Source organism: Corvus moneduloides, chromosome 1, assembly GCF_009650955.1.
Source record: "Corvus moneduloides isolate bCorMon1 chromosome 1, bCorMon1.pri, whole genome shotgun sequence".
In the NCBI taxonomy this organism is placed as follows: domain Eukaryota; kingdom Metazoa; phylum Chordata; class Aves; order Passeriformes; family Corvidae; genus Corvus; species Corvus moneduloides.
In genome coordinates, this window is record NC_045476.1 from 6,600,170 (window position 1) to 6,627,787 (window position 27,618).

Here is a 27,618-nt window from a genome sequence, read left to right on the forward strand (position 1 = left end):
GAGGGTGTTTCCAGCTACCTATAGAGCAGACTGGAGTGCAGTTTGCATTCGTTACGTTAATTAAGCAATTTACTGGAATTTAGCATGTGGCAGATTGGCAGGAGGCAAGTTTAACTTGGGTTGTGTGGCTGAGATCCTTTCATTGCGTTGACAACCTCAAGTCCTGCCAACAGAGAAGCACACTCAGTGCATTTCTGCTGGTGGCTTCTGTGCTAAGTCCAACTTAAACAATTCCATTGGGGCCTGACAAAGGGAATGGATAAAAATGAAAAGGACCTACATTACTTGAGCAGTCTGTTGTGGGCAAGATATCCTGAGTCTGTTCATAAGTAATGAATTTTCATTCAAGGAGTAGCTTCCCTGGGCTAGCAAGAATTCTGTTAGCTATTAGCCCATAATTATATTTTTAATATTCACACGGGAAATGTTTCTATTTTTAATGTCTGTAGCTGTTTCTTCACATTGTTTTTCTTGATAGGTTTATTGTCTAGGTTATGTTGTAGTCATCAGCATTTAAATCTATAGGTTGTTCTGGAGTTACCGTGGCCTCTTTGGGAATGTCAGCTACACAAACTTCCAGCAAATAAGCAATATTGAGACTTGAACTTGTGGTTGGAGAACAACATGAACCCAGCCTACAGCACTATCAAAACCACTTGTTTGGCAAAGCTGCCCTATACCCAAGCCTTTTAGACCTGTGTTTGTTAAACCACCTTAAAACAGACCTTTAAGTTTTGCTGTTTTATGGCAGAAGCCTGGGCAAGTCACATCCTCAACCATCTTCTATGTTTCCTTTGATGAATTAAAAATGAATACTTGAACAAGACCATCAGCTAGAAGTCTGCAAAAAAGCAATTCCTTATTCAGGAGTACTTAAGGCTTTTATGCAGTTTCACAGGATTGGGGGAGTTTGGGTCTTTGTATCAAGACTACACTCTGACCTCTCTTTTCTTCTGTATTCAAAACCTAATGTCACCCTGCCCAGGATTATCTGGATTTGCTTTTGCATATCAAGACCAATGAACTGGTTAGAAGGAAAGCTGTGGGGAAACAAGGCAAATCCAAAATGAGATGAGGCTCCAGTCTCTACTCCAGTTTCCACTTGTATTTATTCTGGTTTCCAGCAGGCTTCTTTTGGCTAAGACAGATTTACTGCTTGAGCTTTGGCACAGTGTTTCAGACAGGGAGGAGATCTGGGACAGGAGACCACAGTGTAAGAAAATGTACCTCCCATTCAGTTTTCATTAGACAAAAGGATTTCTCCATTGCCTTTGAATGTCCTCTTTCGTCCATGATGGCTTTGCAAGATGAAATGCCTTCTGTTCTATGTGTTGCTGTTGTTCACAAGAACTCTGGAGGCAGCTAAATACATGTTTTTGTCTGTGTATGAATTAATATTTTAGTGTTAGTACATCCTACCCCATAATTATACTGAATTGGTTTTGGAGAGTCTGAAAGCCTACCTGCTTCCCAAAAATAATGGTTTTGGCTTCAAATAAATGACAGGACAACAGTGACACTGAAATCATCCAGAGCAGAGAATAGCCAGGACCAATTTTACATACTGGGAATTCAGCAGGTTTTGAACTTTTGCACTGGTATTTGATAATTTCTTATCATAACAGAAAGCACTTTTGTTTGTGTCACCTTTGTTGTCCTAGAAGCTAAACCTTGCTCTTGGAGAAAACAGGCTGCAGGATCAAAAGATCTGGAAAACCAGCCTTGTTATTCTGTGTCTGCATTTTTATAATCTTCAGGCTCTAATTCAGCTGTGCTGTACATGTAAAAGTGCAAATTCAGAAGGAATAGTTCAAAGTTTGACTTTTGGCTTTCAGATCCTGCAGAATTTTCTTCATATCCAGTGAATTCATTTAAACACCTGTCTGCAATCCTGCCTGCTCTGTGTTCTAGCACTCCCTCCTACTTTTCCTATTGTCTGTGGTATCTTTGATCAATCCATGAGTGGAACAACACTGTTAAGGGATGCACAGCCCAAACTGGAGTATAGTTTTAGTTCAAAAAATAAACCCAGAGAATGTCCTTTTCTTACCTTTGGGGTAGAATACCACACAAACTCTGTCTTACCAGAAAAGGAAGTATTGGGAAATTTTGTTTCCTAGAAGAGTTATTAGAAGCAGGAATAAAACCCAAACCAACATGAAAAGAAAAGCATGTTTTGTAATCTTGACACTCTGTTAAGCTGCTCTTTCTTGTTAATATTTGGTTCATAGCCAGCACTGCCATGAGGGTTGGGTAAAGTGTCACTGAGACTGCTGGATGCAACCTCTGTCCTTCATTCAGAGCAGGAAAATGACTTGAGCTTCTTTACAAAACAGAAGTGACTACAACACAAAACACAGGCACGAGATCCCACCAGAGCAGAGCCATGAGCAGAACTATGGAATTTGATCAGAATGCAAGAAAGGGTTTCCTTTAGTGGTGTCTGTACTCCTTGACAGTGATTGGGAGTCACTGGCACCACATGCGGGCATTGTGCTGCTCTAGAGAGGAGCAGAGCCGGCTCTCCCTGTGCCAGGAAGGATGCCAGGAGCAGTGCCCTGGTCCAGGAGCCATGCTGGACCTCCCAGCAGGTGTCTCCAGGTGATTCTCCTTTGGGCTGTGCTGCGGTGCTCAGGCACAGGGGTGAATTACTGACACTGGTGTGAGCTGATCTGCAACCAGCAAAGACCTGAGAATGTCAGAAATTCCCCTTTCCATCACTGAGAAAGGTTGATTTGCTACTGTGGCATGGTGAAAATCGGGCATATTAGGATTGCCCTTCTGAGTCCAGGGGGTCTCACTGACTCCTCTGCTGTGGTGGGAGATGGAATCTTTCCTGAGCATCCAGCAGCCAGCAGTGGATCATGGATACTCTCTGGCAGGCACCAGGCAGCTGAGGCCTGCCTGCCTCCAGCTAGCACTGACTGCTCCTTGATTTAACCACACCTGCGGGAGTGAAGGAAAGAGCTCAGCCAGTTGTTAGGATATGGACTTATGGAATCCCACAGGACATTTCCACAAAATTGACAACTGTGCTAGTAAGTACTTTTTTGTGTCTGCTCAAGGGACTGAAATGTCTAAGTTATTATCTGCAGCAGGGACTTCAGGCTTAATAGGCTCAGAGTGCTTGTGCAGGCCATACAATCAATGGGAAGGGGCATGTAGTGTCAGGCTGCAAGATTTGTTGTGAACAGGATTGCAGAATAATCATATTTGGAATGCTTCCATGGATTTTAAAGATGGTGAGTGAGCCCTTTCCTTTAACTACATGAGCTATTCAAATTCCTGGCTCCACTGGCTTCTGTAACTTCACTGCCTATGCAACTGGTCTATAGCATTTGCTTAGGGGATTCATAATTTTTTTTTAAAGCATCATTTTTTTCTGATGGGTGAAAATACAAGCACCTTATAATTTCACAAAATTTTATTGTCAGAAAAGTGCCACTGATGCTTATGGTAATTGAAATGCAAGCAGTGGCAGTAGTATCACTGCAGAGCCACTAAGTTAAGGCATTAAAATAAAGGATAAGGGAAAGTTCAGCCATGACCTTCTAAGTGAATGCTCCTCATCATGGGCAAGACTGCTCAGCAGGGTGGAGACACGGTGGCCTGCCACCAGCTTCCTGCTTCCCAGAAGGGGTTGAACTGTGTCCCATTTCCAGCTAGAAGAAGCTGTGACAGGAGCTTCCAGTGGCAGTATGTGCTGTTCCACCAGGGCATGTTGATAGGAATTTGGAGGAGCAAAACAGCAGCTCTGGTGGTGTCTCCTCTCCAGCCAGGTTTTCCTCTTCAAGGTGGCCGCAGGCTGCTCCTGAAACCCCCTGACCTTTTTAGAGTGTGCTGTTTCCAGCTAAGCCATTCTTTGCTATTATGGGCATTTTTCTACAGGCTCTGGAGAGAAATGGAGCCCTTTGCCTGCCAACTTTTGTTGACCAAATGGCTCTCCTGTTTCCCATACTTTAGCAAAGCCTTGAGGAATTTCCCAAACAGCCTCCCCTCTTCTCAACCCCTTCCCCTCTCACTTCCCTCCTTATAGAGATAGTGGGATGGAGACAGAATTGTCAGTGATGGGAGTCTGAGATGTGCCTCAGAGACAGCACTGCCCACCACAGCATGGTCTTCTCTATCAGCAGTGTGAGAGTGTGCAGTACCTCTTAAGTCAAAATTCCTGTTCATCCCATCACAGGAGATGGAGAGTCTGTTCCTTGACCTTTGCCAAGCCACCTTTGAGGCCTTGATTTCTGTCTGCCACTGCAGGAACCTCACAGCCTTGCCTGGCCTCTTTTTGGAGCAATGGCCTAAAATCTTGTCTCTCTTATACTCAAACCCCAAGATTGCTTCTTTTTCCTATCTCCCCCACAGCTAGGAGGTCTTTAGCACAGGCCCAGCGAGATGTATGAGAAAGAAGCCTGGAAAAAGGTTTAAATTAACTCTAGTGGTTGTGCCAGCTCCTGCAGAATGAGTGCCAAGATCCAAACATGGCTGTTCACCAGCATTTGGCAAGGCGGTGACATCTTGTCACCGCTATCCTGGGGCACTGAGGCCCACACAGGTACAACGACCAGCTGGCTGGGGCAGGATGCAAAGCAGGGTGGGAAAGCACAGGGAAGAGTGCCAGGCTTTTCCAAAAGGAAGTCACAGCCCTGTTTCTTCAAAATCATCTACTCTAATGCGACATTACTCCAGACTGCCAGCAGAATCAAGCCTCCACAGCTATTTACCAGCTACACTGACGTGTCACACAGGTTCAAGCTTCCCTATCTGGGTAGCCCAGTCTGTGCTGGTAATAAAGAGTGTACATAAACTCTCAGCAAAGGAGAAAACTACTCACTTCCAGTGAAGCTTAGTCCTGCCACAGAAAGCTGCAAGAGTGCTTTGGAGCTAAGTGCTGACTGTTGGGAAGGTGCCTAGAGCTGGAAGGAAAAACCCCCAACATAAAAGAGGAAGTCTGTTTTTACATTTAATTCCTCCTGGGTCCAGAAAAGCAGGGCTTTATATTTTCATTATAAATAAGCTATAAAGCATTTATACAGTGGAATCCATATGGCCAGGTGGGAACTACCTGCAGGTCATCTCTAGTCAACCTTCTCTTTGAAAGCATTACCATACTAGACACATCAGCGAACAGTTCATGGGTCCTTTTGTCGCATTCCACGTTATTCACAGCCCAGTGCCACTCTGCTGTCTTCTCTCACACAGAAGGATGGCCAGACCTTTGATTTCAGAGACTGCTGCAGGGCATCAGTTCTCCATCCAGATCATGCACATCCATTGTACTGATGCTCCTTTCCCTGTCTGAAAATTTTTTCCATTGCCAAAATCTTCCAAGTCCTTCCAGTGTTTCCCCCTTTCTGAAACACATGGGTCCTGTGTTACTCTGTAATTGTTGGACACCTTGCACTTGTCTGCAGCTTTTATACAGGTGAGAATTCACTGCAACTTCCTACACCAGCTGGAGTTTGGTGCTGTGGCACAGCTTTCTCCTGAGATGGGTGGTAAGTTTGGCCTATGGGTGGTAAGTTTGGCCTTGGTGATGGCAAAATGACATTGCCCATTGCCCCAGTGTGGTATCTGCATATCAAAAGTACAGTTGAATAAAGAGGTTCAAGAGACGTTTTATAAGAGCAGCCACAGAAAAGTAAAAAGTCACGTTTCTCTTCAGACACAGTCCAAACCTGCCGTACAGCTGCCATCAAAGTGGTTATTTCTTCTTCCTTTGTCCATTACTCTCCAGCAAAAATACAACTGCAGGTATGTTTCCACAAGAGAACATTTATCTTCTGCCATTTCCAAACTCCAGGGAAAATTAAGCTTCTGAGATTAGTTATAGAAGAAAAAGGAAACTTGAATTTTATGTGCAAGTACAAACTTAAACCAAGCAAACTCTTATTTGTATTTTATTTGCTCTATAAAAAGTCTAGGAATACAAAGAACTTTTAACTGAATATAAAACTCAACATTTTCTTTCCATGTGTCCATAGAAATATTAGTTTAGTTGAAAATAAATATAAAACCTGCAAAATACCTTAATTTGGTTTTGCTAAGAAGCTCTCTCATTATGAAAAGGATGGAGGAAAGGGTGAACTAGTTCCTCTTTACTTCAAGCTTGCTGCTCTAATTCCATGTTGCATATGAAGCAACAAACAAAAATTCTAAGGAATGTAAAAAGTTCCTGTGCCTACAAAAGCCTTAATAATACCACCCTGAGCTGAAGAACAATGGCACTGACATGAAAGGATTTTCATTTCTAAGAAATACCTGGCTAAATCAGAGTTCAGGAATACAAGCATTCCATGCTCTTCTGCAGGGCTGATTTAGCACAGACGTACTAACCCGAAACGTGCTTCCTGCCTGGGAGACTGAGCTGCAGCAGCTCAGGGCACCCCAGGTGAGACACTGGGCTGGAGACGGGGCGGTACCTCAGGTCTAGGTGAAAGAGGAGAATCTGCATTAAACAGAGTATTCCAGGTATAATGCCACATTTCATACGCTGTTCCTGGCTCACAAGGATCAATTGCAGTCTCCACTAACTACAATCGGTACAAAATTTTGCAAAAATTCTCCACTGAAGAAATGGCAAACCCCATTTTTAATACTCACAGAGCATTAAGGTACAAACAAAATTGCTGCTTCCCAGGTTCTTTATCAGTGCATCTTTCTGAGACTTGTATCCTAAAGGTTCATTTTCCCAAATGCCAGAGGATGAGGTCAGTGCACTCCCAGATTATGCACTGCCTATCCCTCCTGCAGTATTACAAGGATATGCAGATGCTCAGCACTTCAGAAATCCAGGCTTGCTATACAGCTAAAACAAATGTGCAGAGCATGAATATTACAATTACCAGAGAATTAAAAAAATCTGTCTGCATTCAAAGTAAAAATAAAACTGGGAAATTTCAAAATTTCCTGAGGTGCTCTTTTTGATCAACTAGAACTTTGGCTTCATTTTAGTTTAGGCATTTCTATAATAGTACAATGCAAAATACAAACTACATTGTGAATAATATAAAAGTTTTTTTTCCAGACGGGAATGCCAGAACATATCCATTGTTTTTTTCTCTCAAGCATATTCTTTAGCAAGTATGATTTTATGAAGAAGTTAATCATCAGTGGAGATGTATTCTCCAAATGGAAAGTGGGGCTGGTTTCTTTTTTTTCTAGTAGAAATTACATAGTCCTAGAATTTTCAGATTTTAAAGTGCTCTAGTTGTACTTGAATTTTCCCATTCTTTTTTACAAAAAAATCAATAATGCCCTTTATGATTATTTGTAGTGGAAGTGTCTACTCATGGTGAACCATCTAACTTGGGTCCACTAGGCTGAATGGTTGTTGTATGTTTTTTCATGGATTTGTGTACTTATGCAGGTTTTGAAATAAAATACATATTGGTGCTGATGGATTAAAAAGCACAAATGAAATGACATTCTATAAAATCATCAGCTCTGGGGAGATGTCGAAAAGGCAAAGTTCACTTGTATCAAAGAACTGATGGCATGAAGAAGCAATCAGATGGAAGGTTTAAAATGAGAAGGGGAAAAAAGGAAGTGTTCTCATAGAAAGAATAATTAAACTGAACTCATGGTGAACAGACACAGTGGAACCCAAGAGGGTAACAGAACTATACACAGCTGTGATTCCAGACATACATTCAGCTTGAAAAAGCTGCTTCAGAAGTCAGGAAATTCAAAGGTAAGTGTCTCACAACAGTGGTTTTTAGGCATCTTCCTCAAAAAGATACTGAGTTAGATACTTCTTCTTAATATGCATTTTTGTTAATAATCTCTTCAATCTAAACTATAAAACGTGCTGTGCAACATGACTGAACAAACATCACTGTGAGAAATATTTCCCCCTTGTTTGAGTAATTTGAATTTGTAAGCTAATGTAAGTTTTTGTATTAAATAATGTACTGTGTGCAATTTTCTTTCTTGTAAAGCACTTTGAAGCTTTCAAAGGGCACTTCTAGGTTCATAAATAATGTGGTGTTCTTTGCCAGAACTGTAGGGCATTTCTCATAAGTTCTGAATCTTCTTTGCCAGAATTGCAACATGTGCATGCCAAATCCTGCACACAAATGTTCTACATGTGGCAAATACATATTGGTAAAGACCAGAGGCATGGCATTCCTCGATTTCTTAGAGAGAGTGGGGAAGGAAAAGAAGTGGGAAGGAATAATGAGGGACAGCAGAGAAAAAAAAGTCTGTGCATGATTAAAAAAAACGCCTAACAACAAAAAAAACAACCTCCACTCCCAAAACATCCCCTAACTTGCACTTAATTATTTTCAAAAACTAAACTGTTTGCTGCATGCAGCACAAACTCACACATATCCTGCACTGGGTCTTTACTTTTCCTTCAGTCATCAAAATCAGGCCTGTATTTCTTTAAAAGATGGAAGATTCTTCAATGCCAGCTGTTTGTAAGGGTCAGAACACCTGCAATCCCTGCTCCTCTGAGCACTTGCTAATGTAAATGGAGAGGTTGAGAGCTTGGAGAAGCAGCACAGTCAGGATCACCACTATTTAATAGGCTGTGAAAATGAATTCTCTTCTTCAGGCAAAATCGTGACTGCATTTCTTATGCCCAAGGCTACAGGGAATAAACCAAGGCCAATGTTTATAAAGAGTGAACTCTGGCCTTTTTGCAACCTCTGCCACAGACAAGCAGACTCCTACTTCTGGAGTGTGGAAGAGGAGTAGTTTAAAGCAGCAAGACTCAGAAATTCCAACAGGCATTTGGCCACATCGGTTAGATTGCTGAAGGATACCGTAAGTTTAATGTGTCTTTGGTTACCATTTTCTTGATTAGGCACAAACAAGTAATGTCAACATTCCTCTATTGTTTGGACTGAACTGCTGAAGTAATTCAAAACTTTTACCATTCCCCGCCCTTCACTGAATTTTAAGAAAATGGTGACAACAATTATTAATCACCCAGCAACAACCAGCTAGTTGAAAAGTTACTAAAAGGTACTTAGACCTAATCAGGCCTTAAGCACCAGGATTTGCTAAATGTTTACCAAATAAACTGATGTTAAAACTGAACTCCACATTCTGCAACGCTAAATGAACGTTTTACTATCTGGTTTCTTTTGAGGTGGCAAGAAACTACAGTAAAACCTTTGCTGTTGCCAGAATTACACTGCTTAGAGAAAAATATCCTGTGGGTTACCATTTGCTGCCATGATTTACAGAGATATGGTCTGTAGTCTGTATCAGTTTCATGTGGAATTTTTAAAGGTAAAAAGCTTTCTGCAGAGTTTGCAGATTTCTGCATTAGTGTCTGTGTTGTTGCAAAGAGGATCAAGTGGTGCTGTGTCACAAGCTTTTCAAGGAAGTTAGCACATTTCTTCAGGTTCATCTCCTGCAAGGTAAGACTCTCCCCTCCGTTGCTTCTGTCTATCCAATAAAACGCTGATAAACTGTCTAAGAGCAAAACACAGAGCGAGGGGTGAGCGCAGAATAGGTTTTCTAGAGAGTAGAGAGTGAGGAGTAACTGAGTGCTACTATTGCAGCTCACAAGGAAAAGCCTTCCCAGGCATTGCTTTATCGTTTCTTCAGTCCCTTGTGCCAGTCTGTTCTCAAGAACAGTGACCAGCCGGAGCATATCGAAATGGTAATCTGTGTCAACAAACATGACTTCTACTTCCAGTCCTCCTTCTGCTTTGGGAATGATGCAGCGAGCTATTAGGTGATAAAGCATTTCTGTTTTTCCTGTCCCTTCTGGGCCATGGAATTCAATAACATCTCCTGTTCAAAAACAAAGCAGCATGTTGTCAGGTAAGAGCATTTACAGCCCAGTGTCAGTTTTCAGTGTTTTCTGAACCAACACTCACTATTCCATAAACTGAAAAATGCATTTTAGAGAGTTTGATATTAAAAAAAACCCATTTAAATCCTGGTTAGCATCTACCAAGAGGTATTTCAATTTTCAAGAAAGGCCTCTAAAGTGAAGTTAATCAGCTGTGAGCAAAGGTTGTAAACCTCTGCCAGCAGCATCTAAGAGACTTCTATCAATAAAAGGTTGACAACTGGATTTCATCTGTATCACTACAGGCAGATGAAGGCAGAAGAGGAAGCTGCTCCACAAAAGCGGCTAAGAAACCATCTACGTTATGCACACACAATTAAGAAATAACAAAGTAGAGGACAAAACAAAAAAAATCTGACATATTAGAGGTCATGTCACATAGATGTCACATGCTGCATGTCACAAGATTCCTACAGGAGTCTGTGACTGGTGAAGAGAACACCACTAAGTTTATTTAGCACTTTTATTCTACTGTGGTGATAATAATGTGAAACTGCCTCTTTTGACAAGGGAGACTCAGGGATTCCTTCAACTCCAGGCAATTCCTCTGTCTGAAGCAAAGGATCTCTGTTCATAAAAGGATTCAGCCTAATTACCTCATCCATGTGGGTCATAAAATACATATCATAAAAATTTAAAATGTTAATTAAAAACAGCATTACGCTTCATTAGGAAACCAGTTTTTTTGTAGAATGTGAATGCAAGATACTCTAAAGCCTTATCCAAAGTCCTCTGATTTCTTGTATCAGAGCAAGACTCTAAAAAAAGTTGATTTATAAGCAGTTCTTTATAAATTTCTAATTTGGGGAACTGGATTATTTATTTATGACATTTTTGGATTTCAGGCAGAAGGGTAAATACACACAGTAAGGACAATCACACAATTGTAATTGTAGGAAGGTAAGAGACTTCCACGGCCTTGGCAAGTGCAAATGGCGTTACAGCTTTCCATAGGGGGATGCGAGAGTAGAGAATTAACTGCAACTTTCCTTAAACATGTTCGTGCCTGCCCGAGTTAACAGGGTTTTCAAGTCACTGCTCAGCTTCCAGAGGATGTCCTCATTCACAAGTGCCTATAATGTCAAGCTTGGGATGGGGGGAAGAGGATGGTAGGGAAGAAACCAAGCTCTTCTCCCTTTGCAAGTGTTAAAAGAAATTTACACCTGATGTGACAAGTCTGTCCATTTCAGTGACACCCAGAAATACCATTTCTATGAATTTCTGATACTTTGAAATTTATTAAAAAGCTTGACTGCCTCCCAAGCCCTTACTAAGCTGTTCTGAATGGCCCCCTCGCTTCTGAGAGGAAAAATGACTACATTTCCTGGGACATAAGTTTTTATTTTCTCTTCCTGTCCAGAGGTCGCAGTGTCCAACTCTTGACACTTGCAGCCAGTGGCTCTGCTGTCACACAGCCTGTGCCAGAGATATAACCACACCCTGGCAGGGTGAGATACCAGCTTGGAAGAACTACCCGAAATGTGCTGGGTAGGTCATTCCCTCATATTTTGTCTCTTGAAACATTTTAGAACAATTGCGTAAGGCAGCTCTTGTTAAGGAACGAAGTGTATCTTTTGTCACTGGCTGTGGCACAAAACTTCTGCCACCCTGACTGGCATTTCTGAATCCAGACCAGTAACTGAGTGGGCTCAACAGGCAATAAAGACTGCTTCACCTGCCTTTACAGCAAAATATGACCTGTTTGATTCAAAAATTATCCTGGGAAATAAATGCTTCACTTTTACCACTTGAAGACATTCTAGCAGGATATCTGTGTGCTGGAGAATAACACTGGATGAGGTTTTTTTATTGGCAGAACTAAGAAAACTTATTTAAGTAAAAATTCTAAGTTGAATGACAAAAATCATTCTCAGAGGTTTTTATGGTGGTGGTTTATGAATGTTCATAGTAAGACAGCCAAGCACCCCTCAGAGTTTGTTCAACACTGCTGAAGGAGATACACAGCTGCCTTGTAGTTTGATCAAGACACTTGAGTTACTCTGAAAACATTAACAGCTTGGACTGCAAGAAAACCTCAAGAGAGCTGGGGATTTCTGTGCCTCCCTGATTATCCAAGAGGCTGCCCACAAGAAGAACGGGTGCAAAACAGGAGCCATTTATAGCAACATCTATAAATGTAGGGTTTCATTGAATTAGCAACCAGGCTGTTACAGTAAGATAAGAGGGGAAATTCATTTCTCTGGATCAGAAAGGACAAACCATGACACAGCAAAGGAGGAAGGGAGGCCAGCAACATTTTCAAGAAGCCTCTGACACCCTGACAATAGGTCACAGAAGAAACTGAGTGATCAGGACTAGCATCATCCATTAATGTCAAAACAACTTTGAAAGGAGGATTAGTAAAAAGATACTGTCACAGGATGAGAACAGCCTGAGAGGGAGAGCAGGAACAGACATTTTAACATGGAAGAAAGTTAATGGGAATTTTTTCTATTAGAATTAGTGTTGGCAGATGTTAAACATATCAGTAGATGAATGTTCCATTAGCTTGGCAAAACATGCAGAAGACAAACTAATTGGGTTAATAAAGACTTAAGTTTGTGAAGATTTAACAGATGGAGATGGATGAGCAGAGTGATTTCACGTGAAATTCAGCACTGGTGAATTCAAGAAGTAGGTTTTAAGGAGTCCCCCAACACACTGCCTGGCTCAGGGCAGCTTGAATTGGCCCATTATGGACAGACTAAAGAGAACAATAGTCCTGCTATGAATGTGCATACCGGTTCAACTAAATGATGCTGCAGAAATGTAAATATTTATGTAAGATTAACATATTTTTAGCTGAAACATTGTGCTCAGTCCTGGTCACCAATTTGGTGTTATCTTTTGAAAGAGAAGAACCTTATTTTCGTCTGTAATCAATCCACCAGCAAATGCTGGTTAAACTATTTTCTGACACTGCAGATACAAACAAGCTGTTGGAATACTCAGCAATAACTTTGTGTGTTTCACATTGTAGGCTACCTTGAAGTTCCTGGGCTGGCCATTTTGTGCAGAAGCTGTCACTAATATTTATACCATTTATAAGTGAAGTTGAAAGGCCTTATATTTATTCCAAGTTAATGCTGGGTGTCATGCTATTGCTGAACATCAGAGCATTGCACTGACACCCACACCTTCATGCCAGTGGCACAGGGGAAATATGACTGGCAATAGTGGAAGATTATTTAATGCTTGTGTCACTTTTGCTCCATTCCAGAAGAGCTTAAATGGTATGTAATTAATGTACTTATGTGTTCTTAAATATGCAAGTCCATCATAATTAGAAGCAGTGGTTAGAATATCACATTAATACCTATATTACCTCTCCCTATTTTATAGTACCCTGACATGCAAGTCATGAACACTTAACTAAAAGTAACCTTTGGATAGTTTATTGAGACTTCATATATTTGTTTGGTTTAAATACCATCAGAAAAAAAGAATAATTTAGGTCTTTGCATTGCTTTAATCACAGCATTTTAGATGAAGCACTGTTCAGTATGGACTTCATGGGCAACATTACAGAATTCCACAGTGACACACTAAAAGTCAAGCTCATGACAAATGGAGAGGTAGGCCTTCAACAGGGATTTCAGACTGAATAATGAGAACACACATCAAAATAACACACGGGCTCACATGAATGCTGTGGTATTAAAAGACAAAGCAAAAACATAATAAAAGGTGAAGTCCATTTATATATATACAGCTAAAGAGCTGTGCTAATATGTTAGGCAGCTTCATTAATGTCAGCCAAAAAGCATGACCAACATGGGTAATAATTGATACCATTTGTTGAAACCAGAAGAAAAATACACGGGCTTCAAAAGCTCAATGACTGTTGGCACTCTTTGGCACCAGTGATGAATTTTACAAGGTTTTCAGCCATCTTAGAACTGAGGTTCTGGAACACTCTTTGGACAGACATGAACAACCTATAAAGCTTTAAGAGCAAAGCAGATAATTTGACATAAAATTATGTAATGCTATGGACTGCAGCAAGGGCAGTTAGTGATCCCCAAGAAAACTTCTTAAAGTCTGTTTGACCAGCACATAACCAGTTTAGTCTCAAACAGTGCATAAAGTTGACTAAAAAATACCAAACATCCAGACTAAAAGATCAGCATTTTATATTTATGTTTTGAAAAAAATACAGTAATATCTCATCTTCTAAAAAATTAAGAATTTGAGAGCCCTGTGAAGCATACACCAATTTCACTCCTGGCCCTTAATTCTTCTAGTGAGTAACACAGCCATTCAGAATTGAGAGTATTTAAATATTCCTCTATGCTCTGCTTGCACTGGCTTTAGCAGTATTTCTCCACCCTTTATCTTTGTTATGTCACATTGGAAACTTCCAGGGCAGGAATCATGTACTGCTAAAGCCCACATGCGTTCTCAAGTGCTGCAAAACAATACACAAAGAGTCTCACAGTGACTGCATTTGTAGACTAAGCATCATCTCTCATCCAATTATCCTGATTCTTTTTATTGCTTTTTCTGCTATTTCTTCTGAACCTTCTGTATTTGTGGGGATTAAAACTGCAGATAAGCGTGCTGCTAACCACTGAAGCCCTATACTTGCCCTATGAAATCCACTCATTCATACCTAAATTCCACAGCAGTACCTCACCAGTTGATCCTTACAGTTTGCCACTCATATGCCTATTTTCATACATATTTTTAGTCTTCTGTAATCAGAGTTCTCTCTTCCATTGTGAAATTAATGAAATTTCACACAATCTGGAAAATAAGTCTGACTTCCTGAATAGTGTGTTAATTTCTGTTTAGTTCAGTAATTTCTTTCATTAAAATATCCAACCTTGATCTTAAAATTTCTTGGTGTCATTGGGAGGTTACCTGATTTCTCCAATCTTAAATTCAGGTTCATTCACTGAAGGTCTCTATGAGCCATGTTGATCCTGACATTGTGAACTCATTCAACTAATTAGTACCTATTTCCATAATGGAATTGTTTATGAAGTTCTATCTAAGTATAATTAGGATTTTTCACGCCAAGACTGAATGGCTTGATTACTTGGCTTTATTGAAAAATACTGTTTGCTCGTGCCCCTTACCCTAACTTACCCAGACAACTCCATATCACTGAACTCTTTGCTATTTACTGAACCTCACGTTCTTTGCAAATTTCTGCAGTTATGACTTTGTGGTGGTTGTCTAGACCACTGATTAAAAAAAAACAAAGAGGTTTAATGACAGACTCTAGAACAAACTGCTGTAAAACTATTAGACACTGACCAACGTGCTTGGTATTTACTCATACCTGTGTTTTGATATGCATAAAGTAGATTTTAAGGCCTATTAAACAATGTTTGGAATGGTGACTTTGTATTATTCCATTTTATCTAGTTTGCATAGCTACATCAACAATTAAAACTCTGATCTAGGGCAAAATAATTTACTTGTATACGTATCTCTGTTACATTGCTCTGAGAATACTTTTACATGGACATTTTTCGATTAGTGCGATAAAGACATTTTTACCATGGACAGGAGATCCTTCCTCAGCAAACAGATAAGGTTCGAGATTCTTCAGAGAACTTCTGCCCTCAAGTCGTGCAAGCAACTTTTAAAGAAAAGATAAAGAGCCATGCTGTCAACTGAAAATAATGGACCTTGGGAAACAAATTTAAAGGATTCTACGAACTGACAGTTTTCCATGACAGTCCTATCGAGAGATTAGCCTGATTTTAAAGATGTTTTCATAAATACATATGGAAATGTATAGTCTGTACTACAGCAACAGAAGGTTCTAGCCTTACAAACAATGAGCACACAGATTCAGTGGCAATGAGGACTGGATATATGAGGAGAAGTAAAGCTTAAAAAGCAAAGGCTGCTCAGGTACATTACTGAGAGGAACTGCCTCCGGTACACAGCAGTGCTGCCCATTCCAAAGAAAAAAGGGAAAGAACATCATTTGTAACAACCATCACCTCCAAAAAAAATACTGGCTGAGACGTGAAACCTTACCCATCATCAATCCCTCGAGTCAGCCTCTCTGAGCATTTATAAGTAAAACCATGTGCATTTCACCTGAAAAGTTACACAGGACTCCTCTGGGCTACAATCCTACTATATCATAGTTACTTGTTCAAACAGAGTATGGATTAAGAATGTTCAAAAGTAATTAGTCACCAGTGGCTCTGCAAGAACCTTTCTAAAGCAAGCTTGAATTTGTTAAGCAAGTTCTCCAAAGCCCCTTGTAAACTAAGTCCATTGTAAAACTAATTAGTTCAAAGATCACGGACAGTTTCTTAAATTGAGAGGTATTTGCATAGCAAGTGGATAGGTATTCACAAAACCTGTGTTAGTAGTAGTTCTGGCACACTGTGTAAAGCAAGAATGAACATTTCCCTGGTACTAGAGCTGTTACTCCCTACATGTATTAGCACACATGGGAAAGGACATTATTGGGATGCTCAGTGTCACCAGAGCACGTACCCTGGTGCCAAATACTACCTTCTCCAAGGCACCCAGCTGTCATTTAAAGATCTGAACAAAACAAATCCTGTTCAGTTTTATCCCATCCTCAAGACCAAATGAGCAGTGAGCACACACCTTCAAACAACTGCTGCCTTCTCTTGCTTTCCTCCTTGCTACATCCATGAGCAACATTTGCTCTGAATTGTCTTAAAAGTTCTTTGAACAGTTGTGTGTGTGTGTTTGCCTTTAACAGTAAAATAAAACTCCATTAAATGGCCCTGAATTTATTTCAAGTGGTCACAATGGGAATCTAAGTGTGACATTACCATTGACATTTTACGAGTCCCTTCCATTAACAAAATGTCAGTGTGTTTGCCTTGGCCTCTTCACACGTATCCAGGAGAGTTTTCTGACTTGTCCTCTGAAGGGCCAGAGTAACACTTGAATTGACCTTGCTCTGGATCACCAGATCCTCCTGTTACACTTCACACATTTGTGCAGCACAGAAAACACAGAGTGAACTCTTGGAAACCAGCAGGGTTTCATGATCTGGACAAAGCAAAAATCCAGATGGACGTATGTACACAAGAATACAGGAACGTAACTTGGGGTACATGAACCAGCAGCTCTCAACTACCAACAGGGCCTTGGCACACCCTACATGTGCAGCTCTTCTGTGCAAGCAGCTGCCAGGGCCTGGCCCTGGCCCCCAGCAAGGGGAGGGACCACAAATCTCTCACCTCTTCGTTGGCAGTGGAAGTTGAGAGAAAGAGGAAAACCACCACAGGCTGCTGCTTTCTGATGCTCTTCACTTCTTAGCAGAGGAAGCACCACTGTGGCACTCAGGGATAACAGGGGCTCAATGACGGGTGCTGCTGGGGCCAGCAGTCACAACTACTGCTGGCCTAAACACATTTCTGCAGCCTCCTGCTCCTAAATTAACTTGTACATTAATAAATACATCCTCTGCAGTTAATTTTTTGTGGAAACCATGAGCTGCTGTCTCCTCTTAGACTATTAACTCTTTAAGTTTACTATGAGAGCTTTGGAAACACACAGTAGATTGATTGCTATCGTTTAAATATGAATCTGCAGTTATTTAAATGACAAGTTTATATATTAATTTTAAATAACTACAGGTGCTTTCTCTGAGCACTGCTCATGTAGGTAATTTATGGTAATTTGCTGATGATAGCGCACCTGTGTTTTTATCAAGCTTGTATTTACTTCCGAGTTCTGAAGCAGAATCTCCAAAGGCACTTGCCTCATTAGTGCCATGCTGGGAGCAACGGGGTTCCTGGCAGAAACAGCCAACAATTTTCCTTCAACTCTCACAAAGGTTTGTCCACACTGCAGCAGAAGTGATGGAATCAAAGATGAGATGAGACACTACACAGGCATCCCTCCCCTCTGCCCACATTACAGACATGGACAATATGGGCTGTTCCAAATGGAGCAAGAGCCACCTTGGCTCTGTTCCAGGGGAGGCATTTCCATTTTGCCTTCTCACACGTTCTTCTGGAAAATGAGAGGGGGAGAAATCTACAGCATGTGAAAGGAAATCTGAAAGGTGAATGTCAGGTGTCCCAAGCTTTGTCACAGACAGGGTACAGAATACAGCAGTACAGCACCACTGGAGAGAACCTTGGAGTGGGAAGAGCTTAGAAAAAAATCCTAAGTCCATTTTAAATCCCATATTAACAGACTTCAGATTCTATAATTGAACTGTAGGTGCTCATTTCTTCCTCCATAAGCCTCTCTTTATCTTCTTTTACAGAAAACAAGATAAAGTTTGCTTTTAGCAACCTGCTAGTCGTAGGTCCTCACTCTTAGGTGTTCTTTGAAAATGTAATTATGCCAGCAAGAAACTGCACAGATGTGCAGTTACACGAAGAGAACAAGCTGTACAGCAAAAGCTCAGCAGCAGCTGGGTTAAATGTCATTAATTGCAAAGCTGATGGGACTCAAATATTTTAACTATGCCTTTTATAATTTATCGTCCTTTTTATAAACAAATACGCATATGGACAGTTCCACTGACTAATGCAAGATGTGCTCATACTCTGTTGGGTTCAAGAGAGCTGTGCATCAATGGAAGCACACATGTAGGTCTTGTCAGCAATGAGAGATTACTTCATTAAAATGTTAAAGAAATTCAAATTAAATACTCCAGCTCTGTTAGAGGCTGTGAGCTAACCTACAGGCTATTTACACATACAAACCTATCTCAAGTACTAGACAAAATTTAATTCTCAACCACTATAACCGCTCTGACTGAACTTTTGTAAACTTTGGGCATGAAGACGTATGCAAGCTATTTGTCATTACTTTTATTGTGATATAAGCTGTTTTGCAAGAAGCTCTAATCTGTTGTATTAATTACATTCAATAATAAAAGTATAACACTGCAGTCTCAGTGTAACTCAGTAAAATCTGACTTTACGCATGAGGCTATTTGAGAAAGTATTGGTTTAAATTAAGTGTTTTCTGTTTCAGGCGCTTTTACAATTTTTTTTCCAGACACTGTATTCATACATTGACCTCTCTTAACCCATTGGTTGTCAACCCCTCCCTTGTTCCAGGCTGGATATCCATCCACTGCAGGCAGTTGATGCCATGTGCATTCCCTGTTCGCACTACTCATGTGGACAAATAAATGAATTTACCCCTTGGACACACAGTACATCTCATGCCCTTAATTCGTGTCTATTTGCTGATAGTGGACATCTGGTTCTAATTTTTCTTTTTTTAAGTGCCAAAAGGGCTTAAAAGCTCAAGTCCCCCTAAAAGCCACGCAGAGCTTTAACAACAAATAAATTTTATCACACATATGTTTTATGTGAACTATTCAGCATATTCTGGTACAGTTCCACACAATCTCCAGGCAATTAAGTTGCTGATTGCAAGTGGAAGTTTCTCACAAATAAACCACCCAGAAGGGACAAAAACCCCTAATACAACAACACAACAAAACTCGGAAACTCAAACCTCTTTTCTCCTAAAGAGGAGGAAAGCAATCCCACCTTACATACTGTTTATTTATAGAATCGTAAAGTCGGAAGAGACCTCTAAGATGGTAATAGTTCGAACCTTTAAATCAAACCTTCCCCACAAGTATTTTTCTTTAGGCATCCCCTCCAACAATTGGGAAGGGAGCGCGAAGGAAGTATTTATAAAACAATTACCGAAACAAATCAAGCAATCTCCCCCCGTGCTGCAAGAAGCGCCCAGGGCAGGAGCCCACCCGCATCCCGACACAGAGGCAGGACAGGGACCCACGGGCCCCTGATCCCTCCGGGCTCCGCAGGAAATCCACCGAGACAGCCTCCGCGGCGTTTCGGGGGGTGGAACTCCCTCCGTCCCTCCCACACCGCCCCCTCAGGAGGCCCCGAGGGGGCTCTCCCGCGCCCGCCCCGTGGCGGTGACGGAGGGAGGCTCGGTGCTCCTCTTGCCCCCCGGCTGCGGCCTCGCCCAGCGCTCCCCGCCCGTGTGCCCGGGCCGGGGGCTGAGGGGAGCAGGGCGGGGGCCGCGCCTCACCTGCGTGCCCGACTCCGCCCCGCCGAACGCGTCACCCATGGCGGCCCTCGCGGCTCCGCGCCCGCCGCCGCCGCCCCGCAGCGCCCCCGCTCGGCCGCGCCCTCTGCGCCTGCGCGGCCCGGCCCCTCGGGAGCGCGGGGTGGAGCCTGCCGGCTGCGGAGTCGCGGGTTCGAGTCCCGCCTCGGGCTCGATTCGTGGCCCCCCACACGCCCGCCCGTCCTGTGCGGCTTGGGATTCCTTGGACACTGCCGGGAGAATCACAGAGTCAAATAGGTTGGAAAAGACCTGTGAGGTAATCGAGTACAACTTATGACCGAACACTACCGTGTCAACCAGACCATGGCACTGAGTGACTTGTCCCGTCCTTCCTTAAACTCCTCCAGGGACGGTAACTCCACCACCTCCCTGGGCTGCCGGTTCCAATGTCTAATTACTCTTTCTGAGAATAAATTCTTCCTGATGTCCAACCTAAACCTCCCCTGGCACAGCTTACAACCATGTCCTGTCATCCTGTCCCAATTTACCTGAGAAGAGGCTGACCCTCACCTGGAGGCAGCTGTTTATTTATTTTTAAGGACCTGTATTTCTATAGGTGTGTGTGGGTTTTTTCTGCTCCTGCTGGAAAGGGGCAGGTGGCTGGGCTGGTGTGACTCAGGGGATGGTCCTCTATGACACTGGGGTAGTTGTGACTCAAGGGAAGCTCGTTCACGGGGCTGCAATTAAACTCTTGACGCCTGCGAAATTGCTCTTTGCCAAAGCCAGCTATCAATTATGACTTAAATTAAAAGGGGTCTAGAGTATTTATAATAAGTCTCTGGAATGAACTTGCCTTGTATGGTGTGTGATGCTCTGGGGCAGGAGCTGATGGCCAGTGGCTCGGTCACATCAGCAGCCGTATGCCCATGGCTGGTAGCAGGACCTGCTCCTCCCGGATCACGGCCCGTCCACTGCAGTTGTGCAACCTGGGCAGGCAAGAGGGATGGGCACAGGGAGAACATGGGAGAACCTGTTTGTGTTTTCCATAGGCTAAATGCAAAACCAGCAGGATAAGAATAGCAGCTCCCAGTATCTGCATATCAAAGAGCAGTAATGATATCATCCCTTTGGGTCTAGTGAGGTTATCGGTGATACTGCACGTCCTTACAGTTAGGAGGAGAAACTGGTGGTGAAACAGTTCTCTGTTTCTTCAAAGAAATCATGTTTGTCTATATAAAAGAGTTTCTACTAGCACGCACCGCAATAGAAAATCTAGCCTCAGATGCAAGGCATCAGCTTTGTTTACTCTTTCAACCCTCTTTCAGCCCAAAATACGCAGCTCCAATACAAAACACACTGTCATTGTCACTTGACTAACTCAGGTGCTAGATGGATGCCACCAGCTAGATTTAACTCAATTCAAGTCTCTAGTTTCAGTGTCCAGTCTTAATTCTGCTCATTAAAGTACAGAAGGGAGATGGTCACTTTGCACAGCTGAGTAGTCTTTTTCTTTTTCTGTGTATGGATACACATGCCAAATTATCAGGAGCATGGAAGGTGGTTCTCTAGTGAGAAGGTCTTGGATGACTGCAGGGAGTGCACAAAAATGCAAGTACAATACTTTTGGTTTCATTGTATTGAAGGAAGTTTCTGCCTTGCATTTTGGAGGAAGTCAACATAAGGGACAGACAACTTTAAGAGCTGCATGTCTGACTGTTCTTACAGTACCTCAGTGGTCTGGGCCACGTTCCCTGGAAGAGTTTAAAAGCTTTGTTAATTGGTAGTGATTGCCCTTGAAGCTGACTGAGGAGTGACCTAACCCAAGAGCAGAGTGGACTCGCTGTGACAACAAAGACTCTACACACTGCATCAACCACATGATTTTTTTCTTATAATTACAGGTTCTTTGTTGCTGTTCTCCTCTAATTAAAGATGTTGCACTAATTTTTAAAAAGTGATTGCTGCTTGAATTTAGAGCCATAAAATATACAACACAGATAAATGCCAGTTGACTGAAGCCCACTCCTACCTCATCACTTACCACTGTGAGTGTCCCAGTAGGGTTCTGTGGGAGCTCTTCTACTGCTCAGCTGAGCACAGCTTTGGCATTACAATCTAATGCAAAATGAAGTATCACAGTTCAATGGAGACCAAGCAACAAAGATTCGAGAGAGAGGGTAAAATCATAGAATTCATCTGAGCAGCAGCAAAAAAAAAGGATATTAAGGATATTTAATTGCTTGAAATAGTACATAATAATTAGAAATGTGTAAATCAAATACACTGGTCACTTTGATAGGCAGACTGCACATCAGCAGTCAGCATTGCTGGCATCTTACCACATTTTGTAATATTTTATCAAAGCTGTCTGTATAGTTCTCATAGTTCTTTTGTTTGTTTGTTTGTTTTTCTCCCTGCACAGTAAACCTCTTCATTGACCTTGCTCCTTTAAAGAAAAACAGTAACATAGGTAAGGAGAGAAATTCTTTAGCACTGGTATCAGCAGAGCAAGGATTTTAATTGCACCTTCTATTTTCTGGGCTTCTGGTAGGCTTATTTATTTATTTATATGTATTTATTTATTTATGATTCATTATTTCATATTTTTCTGTAGCATTTCTGAGTGATAGTGGGCGATCCAGGAGTACAGATCCCACCCACCCCTTACTCTTCCTTCTTAAACAGCAGAATCCTCCTTAAAGCACTACAGCTCTAAGTAGCTCGCAGTATGCAGGGTCTCCATGCCCCAGCACACCTGTTTCTACAGGCAGAAAATTAGTCTTCCTTTGTTTGGCATGAGGGGAGCCTGAGGGGGCCCCTGGAGCCACAGCACTGCTCATGTAGCAATTCAGCAGCAAGAACAAGGACTTTCCTAATAGCAGAAAGATCAGACTCTAGGGGTGAGCATCTCTGCCTTTATGAAATGTGTCTTCTGGAGAAAATTCCTCTTTCGTAATCTTGATTTTGAACATCTCCCACACTGGGATGCTGTATTTTCCACTGCATGTGTTTAAGACCTGCATTGTTGTGAGAAAAAATGGCAGTGCAAGAGAGAAAGATATTTAAAGTGGAGTTGCAGAGAAAAATTACTTTTTATTGTATTTTTAAAAATTATTTGCTTATTCATACATTCACTATTGTTGATTTCAGCCAACATAAGGAAACTGGGATGGGTTCTGGGGAAGGAAGGACTAGCTCAGGTGCCCCAGGGCTGTAAAGAACTGAGTCTACTGTATATATAAACATCTAATTTGTTTTTAAGATGCAAAGTCCTACATTTAAATTGCCAGTTGGTCTACAATAGTTTCAAGAATTAGATTATTAGACTTTAGATGCCAGTCTAAAGAACTAACACCCTATCCTGGGACAAGGCCTGAGGTAAGAGCTTAAACAAAAGAGGAAAAGCATGAAGAAAACCAATACATTGACAGAAAGCTAGGTTGTGTGAAGATGTTTGCAAAAAAATCACATCAAACTTTTATATTTAATTAAGTAATAGCTAACTTAGAAACTGGAATGTAAATGCTTCCTTGTTTGAGCGTTTTTTTTTTTTCCAGCCACAGAGATTTTGCTCCAACATAAGCTTCATAATTTTCAGTGTATTGTCACTTAATGTTCCCTCACAAGATCTGTGTGGGTGCCATTCCAGCACAAACCAGCTCCAAACAGATCTTCTAGCTTGAAAACAGTTTGTTCATATAGTTGAACTAAACTCTTTCAGTAAAGTCAATTGTTGTTTCCCTAATTAATGTCCAGGTTCTTAAATACCTTCATTCCAAAGGTGACAAATTGGCTCTCCCAAAAGTCATTACACAGAAGAATCACTCCCAGAAATAAAATAGAAAGGTTTCTAGTGGAGTCTTATCTCCTCCTTTGTGTAGTAATGCTCAAACTCCAAAAGTTTTACCAACTAAAGACCACCTCAAAATTGAAAGCAGACCTAAAAAGGATTAAGAATAATAACAGTAGTAGTGGTGGTAAGAATTAAGACTTAAAGTATGTGTTGAGTCTCCATGTAGTGAAGGCTGTCGGATTAGTTGCGACCTCCCTGTTGTGTGACTCCTCCCGTTTCACGGAGCTGATTTCAGCCTCGCTGTTCCAAGTTTCTCTCAATGAGTGAAGTGATCTGTCACTGGGTTTTATTAGATTTTTTTCTTTTATTTTTTAGAGCAGATGGCTGATTCTTTTTACCTGGAGAGCTGCCACTTTCTTTAGATGCATTTTGGGCTTTATGGTAGTCTAATTTATCTGTTTATTTGAGAAATAAGTAACCTAAATTGAAAATGTGTTATAATTTCACTGACCTCAGAAAAGCTGATAGATTTGCTGCATAGATTTCCTGAATTTTGTTGAAAAAATAAAGGCAACCCCACAAAGAGAAAATAATTTAATACATTGGTAGTTGGACTACTAGCCATGAAAAAGCAAGTCCAGGTCTTTATTAGTTCTGGCATCTGTGATCATAGAATCATAACATGGTTTGGGCTGGAAGAGACCTTAAAGCTCATCTAGTTCCAGTCCCCTTGCAGTGAACCTTCCAGTAGACCAGGTTGCTGAGAGCACCATCCAACCTTGCCTGGAATAGTTTTATAGCCAGTTGCTGGATATTCTGCTTTACATTTCAGCTTGCAAATGTACATCAGAAACAAACTTGCTCTGTGTAGCCATTCACCTTTATTTATGTCTAGATTTCTTACTTGGCTTTCATCAGCTTGTATTCCTGAGCTAGAATTAATTCTTGTCTGTTTGTACCATGTTGTCCTTCTCCTGGAGCGGCTTCTGTCCTGCCTGAATATTTCTGCTCTGGCTCACTGCAAAGTTGCCAGATACCTCTTGCTTGGACTGGGTTTGTACTGGTGACCTGGCCAGGGGTATTTTCTTGCTTGTCTATGGGTGCAGTTTCAGGTTAGCAGTAAGTAAGTAAGGCTTACACGTGATTTGTAAAGCCACTTTCATAGCCCGCAGTGACTACAGATGAAGTTCCTCTTTGAGTGCTTGAGCTCTGACCTGCAGCCCATGGAGGGAGAGGTCTTGTGTTTGACCTTGTGAACCTCCCTCTCTGCCTGTACCCCACTGATGGGAATAAAGCAAATTTTGCCTCAGTCAAACGTGCTTGTGAAAATGTTCTCTGCCTTCTACAGTACAATTCAATGAAGAATGAATGATCTTTCTAAATTCTGCTCCTGTGGGTCACCATTTGCTTGGGTGTTGATGCCTGTACAAGCCCCAAGTTTTACAAAGAATCCAAGCAGGCACTATGACCCTGCTGAATAATTCATACAAATCCTAGACCTGCAATAGGAGTGAATCAGTGTCTTAATTAATTAGCTATTTATGCTCCCCCAGGCACACTACTAAAAGGTGCATCCTTTAGTGGGGTAGTTGGCACTAAGTTCAAGATGACTGGTATTCCTTGGCAAAAACAAACCACAATTTGCCTGTGTGGTACAGAGAACTAATGGTACATTTGAAGTGTGCTTTTCTAACCAAGAAGAATAACTGTATAACCCAGGCCATTCCTTTTTCTTTTTTTTTTTTTTTAACTGACTAGGGAATCCCCATTTTACCCTTTTTACACAAATTTAGCATTAAAGTTTCTGTTTTCTGTAATCCCCATGGACCTCCTGTCAGCATGGAATATACATCTATTTCTTTTCTTTTTGATCTTAACACTTGTAAGTAATAAATAATTGATTGCCCCGGGAATTCTGGGAATATATTCAGCCTTAAATTGAGCACTAAACTATTTGCAAATGTGCTTAGGCACTAGCCCAAAAGATACATCAAAAGAATGTCAATGGATATTGGAAAGTGAAGTGCCATCATATGTTGGAATTAGGAAGCATAAAATGTAAGTAGAGAGATAACACTGTCAGATCTGCTGCCAGTAGTAATAGAAAAAGGTATGTTTTTATAGAAGGCTATAAACTGTTTTTCAAGCTAAACCAGACTTTTACCTCACTCCAGACCGTATTCAGGGAATGCCTTGTTTTTGACTGTTGTCTTAAAACTGGGACTTGACAGTGCACTCCTCCCAGAGATACCTAAAGCTGAGCCTGAACAGCCTGTGAGATCCATCTGTCAGAAAGACCTGGGGTACATTTACTGCAGTGACTGCCCATCTTTGGCACTGCAGACAGGTTTTCTGAGGCAGTCTGATTTCACCATGGCTCCAAGCCCCCATATAAGCTTGCTCAGTAAAGCTGACCAAGTCTGTGCTGTTGTGAGTAAACTGTTTGTACGGTCATGAGCTAACCTGACTACACCTGCACTGCTGTGCTTGCAGCAGAGTCATCAATGGTAAATTGTTCTTGACCAGCCTGGTTGCTTTTCATGGTGAAATGACTGGCCAGAAAGATGAGAGGATGGATGTAATACATTATCTTTTCAGTAAGGCTTCTATACCATCCTTATCTGGAAGATGACGAAGTATAGCTCGGATGAACAGACTGTTACATCAGTTGAAAACTGCCTGGCTCATCAGGTTTGAAGAACAGTTATCAACAGCCCAAAACTCAGTAGTTGGGTACCCCAGAATTGGTGGTGTTCAATATTTTCATTATGATCAGTGAGAATGCAAATTCGAAAAACCTGTGTGTGATACTAAACTAAGGGAAATGATTAGCACCCTGAACAACAGAGCTTCAGTCCAGAGGGATCTTGAAACACCTGTGAATTGGACCTTAAGGCATTCAGTAAAGTGAGTGAATCCTGGTACCTGGAGCAGAATAACCTCATGCAGCAACACAAACTGGAAACTTACTGTGAAATGTGGAAACTTAGAGCAAATTTGAGGGCAAGGGCCACAGTTTTCATCCTGGGAGATTGAAACTGGACATTAGCTGAATTTCTTCAGTAGGAGGACAGTACAGCACTGAAATACATTTTTGCATTTTGGAAGAGTTGTGAAATCTTGGTCCTTGAAGGTTTTCAAGATTCAATCCAAATAAATCCATGGCTGATTTGATTTATAGTTGGTGACAGTCAGGCTTTGAGCGGGAGGTTGGTTCAAATGGCCTTCAGCAGCTTATTCCTGTTTCTCTGATTCTGCAATCCTTGTTTCCACACAGCAGCTAGAGGAGTCTCAAGTGAGTTTGCCTGTGACCTGTCTGGGTCTGTAGGGTTTTCCTTGCTCAGATGTTTCTTGGAAGTTCCAATCTATGCAAACTGGACATCTGTGACCATGGATATGGATCAAAGATGGCTTTGCAACAGCTTTGTCAGAGACCTTTCTGTCTCCTGGTACTGTGGAAAGCTGCATTATCCACGATGGATGTTACATCAGCCTGGGAGAGTCTCTTGTGTAAGGCCACTTGCAGTAACTGCTGTGAAGTTGCACATGTGGAGAGTTGCAGAGAACATGCTGCACTCTGGCATGTGGTTCTTTTGTCATGAGGATGGAAGATGGTCATGGGAGCAACAGAGAATTGGGTCAGTTGACAGTCGAACCATCTGTAGCTCTCCTATCAGACAGTAAAGTCTGGGAGAAAACAGTTGTTGTGGACTCTCTTAGCTGAATAAAAACAAGTGGGATAGATTTCTCATCTTCAAAAACTTCAGGTAGAAATGTGTTGGAAGTTGTTGAGACATCCTAGGTTAACAATTTCAGTGTGAAAACTGCCCCATGAAACATTTTTTCGTATCTTAACATTAAATACACTAAGATATTTGAATGAAAGGAGGCCATAGTTAAAATGAAGGATTTAAAACATGTTCTTGTTGGCTCAGCTCATTGTTGAATTAGAGTACAAGACTTTGCTCTTTGGGTTTTGAAATACTGAAACTCCCCTAGGATGGGAAACCTCTTCCTACTGTTTGTTAAAGAAAATAGCCATCTAACATTC

General features: G+C 41.5%; 1 protein-coding gene across 5 annotated transcripts; it reads right to left on the reverse strand.

Annotated features, from left to right (window-relative positions):
- Positions 1-1,090: 1,090 nt before the first annotated feature.
- On the reverse strand, positions 1,091-19,897 carry XRCC2 (X-ray repair cross complementing 2). 5 transcript variants are annotated; one of them, XR_004238148.1, is made up of 5 exons: positions 19,799-19,871; positions 17,462-17,611; positions 15,320-15,401; positions 6,334-9,750; positions 1,091-5,814 (listed from the first exon to the last, which is right to left on the reverse strand). XR_004238148.1 is itself a non-coding variant. In XM_032098905.1 (5 exons), exons 1-5 carry the CDS (start codon positions 19,835-19,837, stop codon positions 5,807-5,809), a joined length of 372 nt encoding a protein of 123 aa, XP_031954796.1. In that variant the 5' UTR covers positions 19,838-19,871; the 3' UTR covers positions 1,091-5,806. The 5 variants fall into 5 exon arrangements, 3 of the variants coding, with proteins under 3 accessions (XP_031954796.1, XP_031954768.1, XP_031954786.1); XR_004238147.1 differs by having other exon boundaries at positions 6,259-9,750; XM_032098905.1 differs by having other exon boundaries at positions 6,334-6,426.
- Between the last annotated feature and the right edge of the window lie 7,721 nt (positions 19,898-27,618).

Coding starts and splice junctions, on each gene's coding strand:
- XRCC2 (XM_032098877.1), bottom strand. CDS start 19,837: ATGGGTGACGCGTTCGGCGGGGCGGAGTCGGGCACGCAG. Junction 17,612..19,798: donor GGGCGGAGTCGGGCACGCAG/GTGAGGCGCGGC, acceptor CTTCTGCTGCAG/TGTGGACAAACCTTTGTGAG. Junction 9,751..15,319: donor GGAAGGATCTCCTGTCCATG/GTAAAAATGTCT, acceptor GTTTTTGAACAG/GAGATGTTATTGAATTCCAT.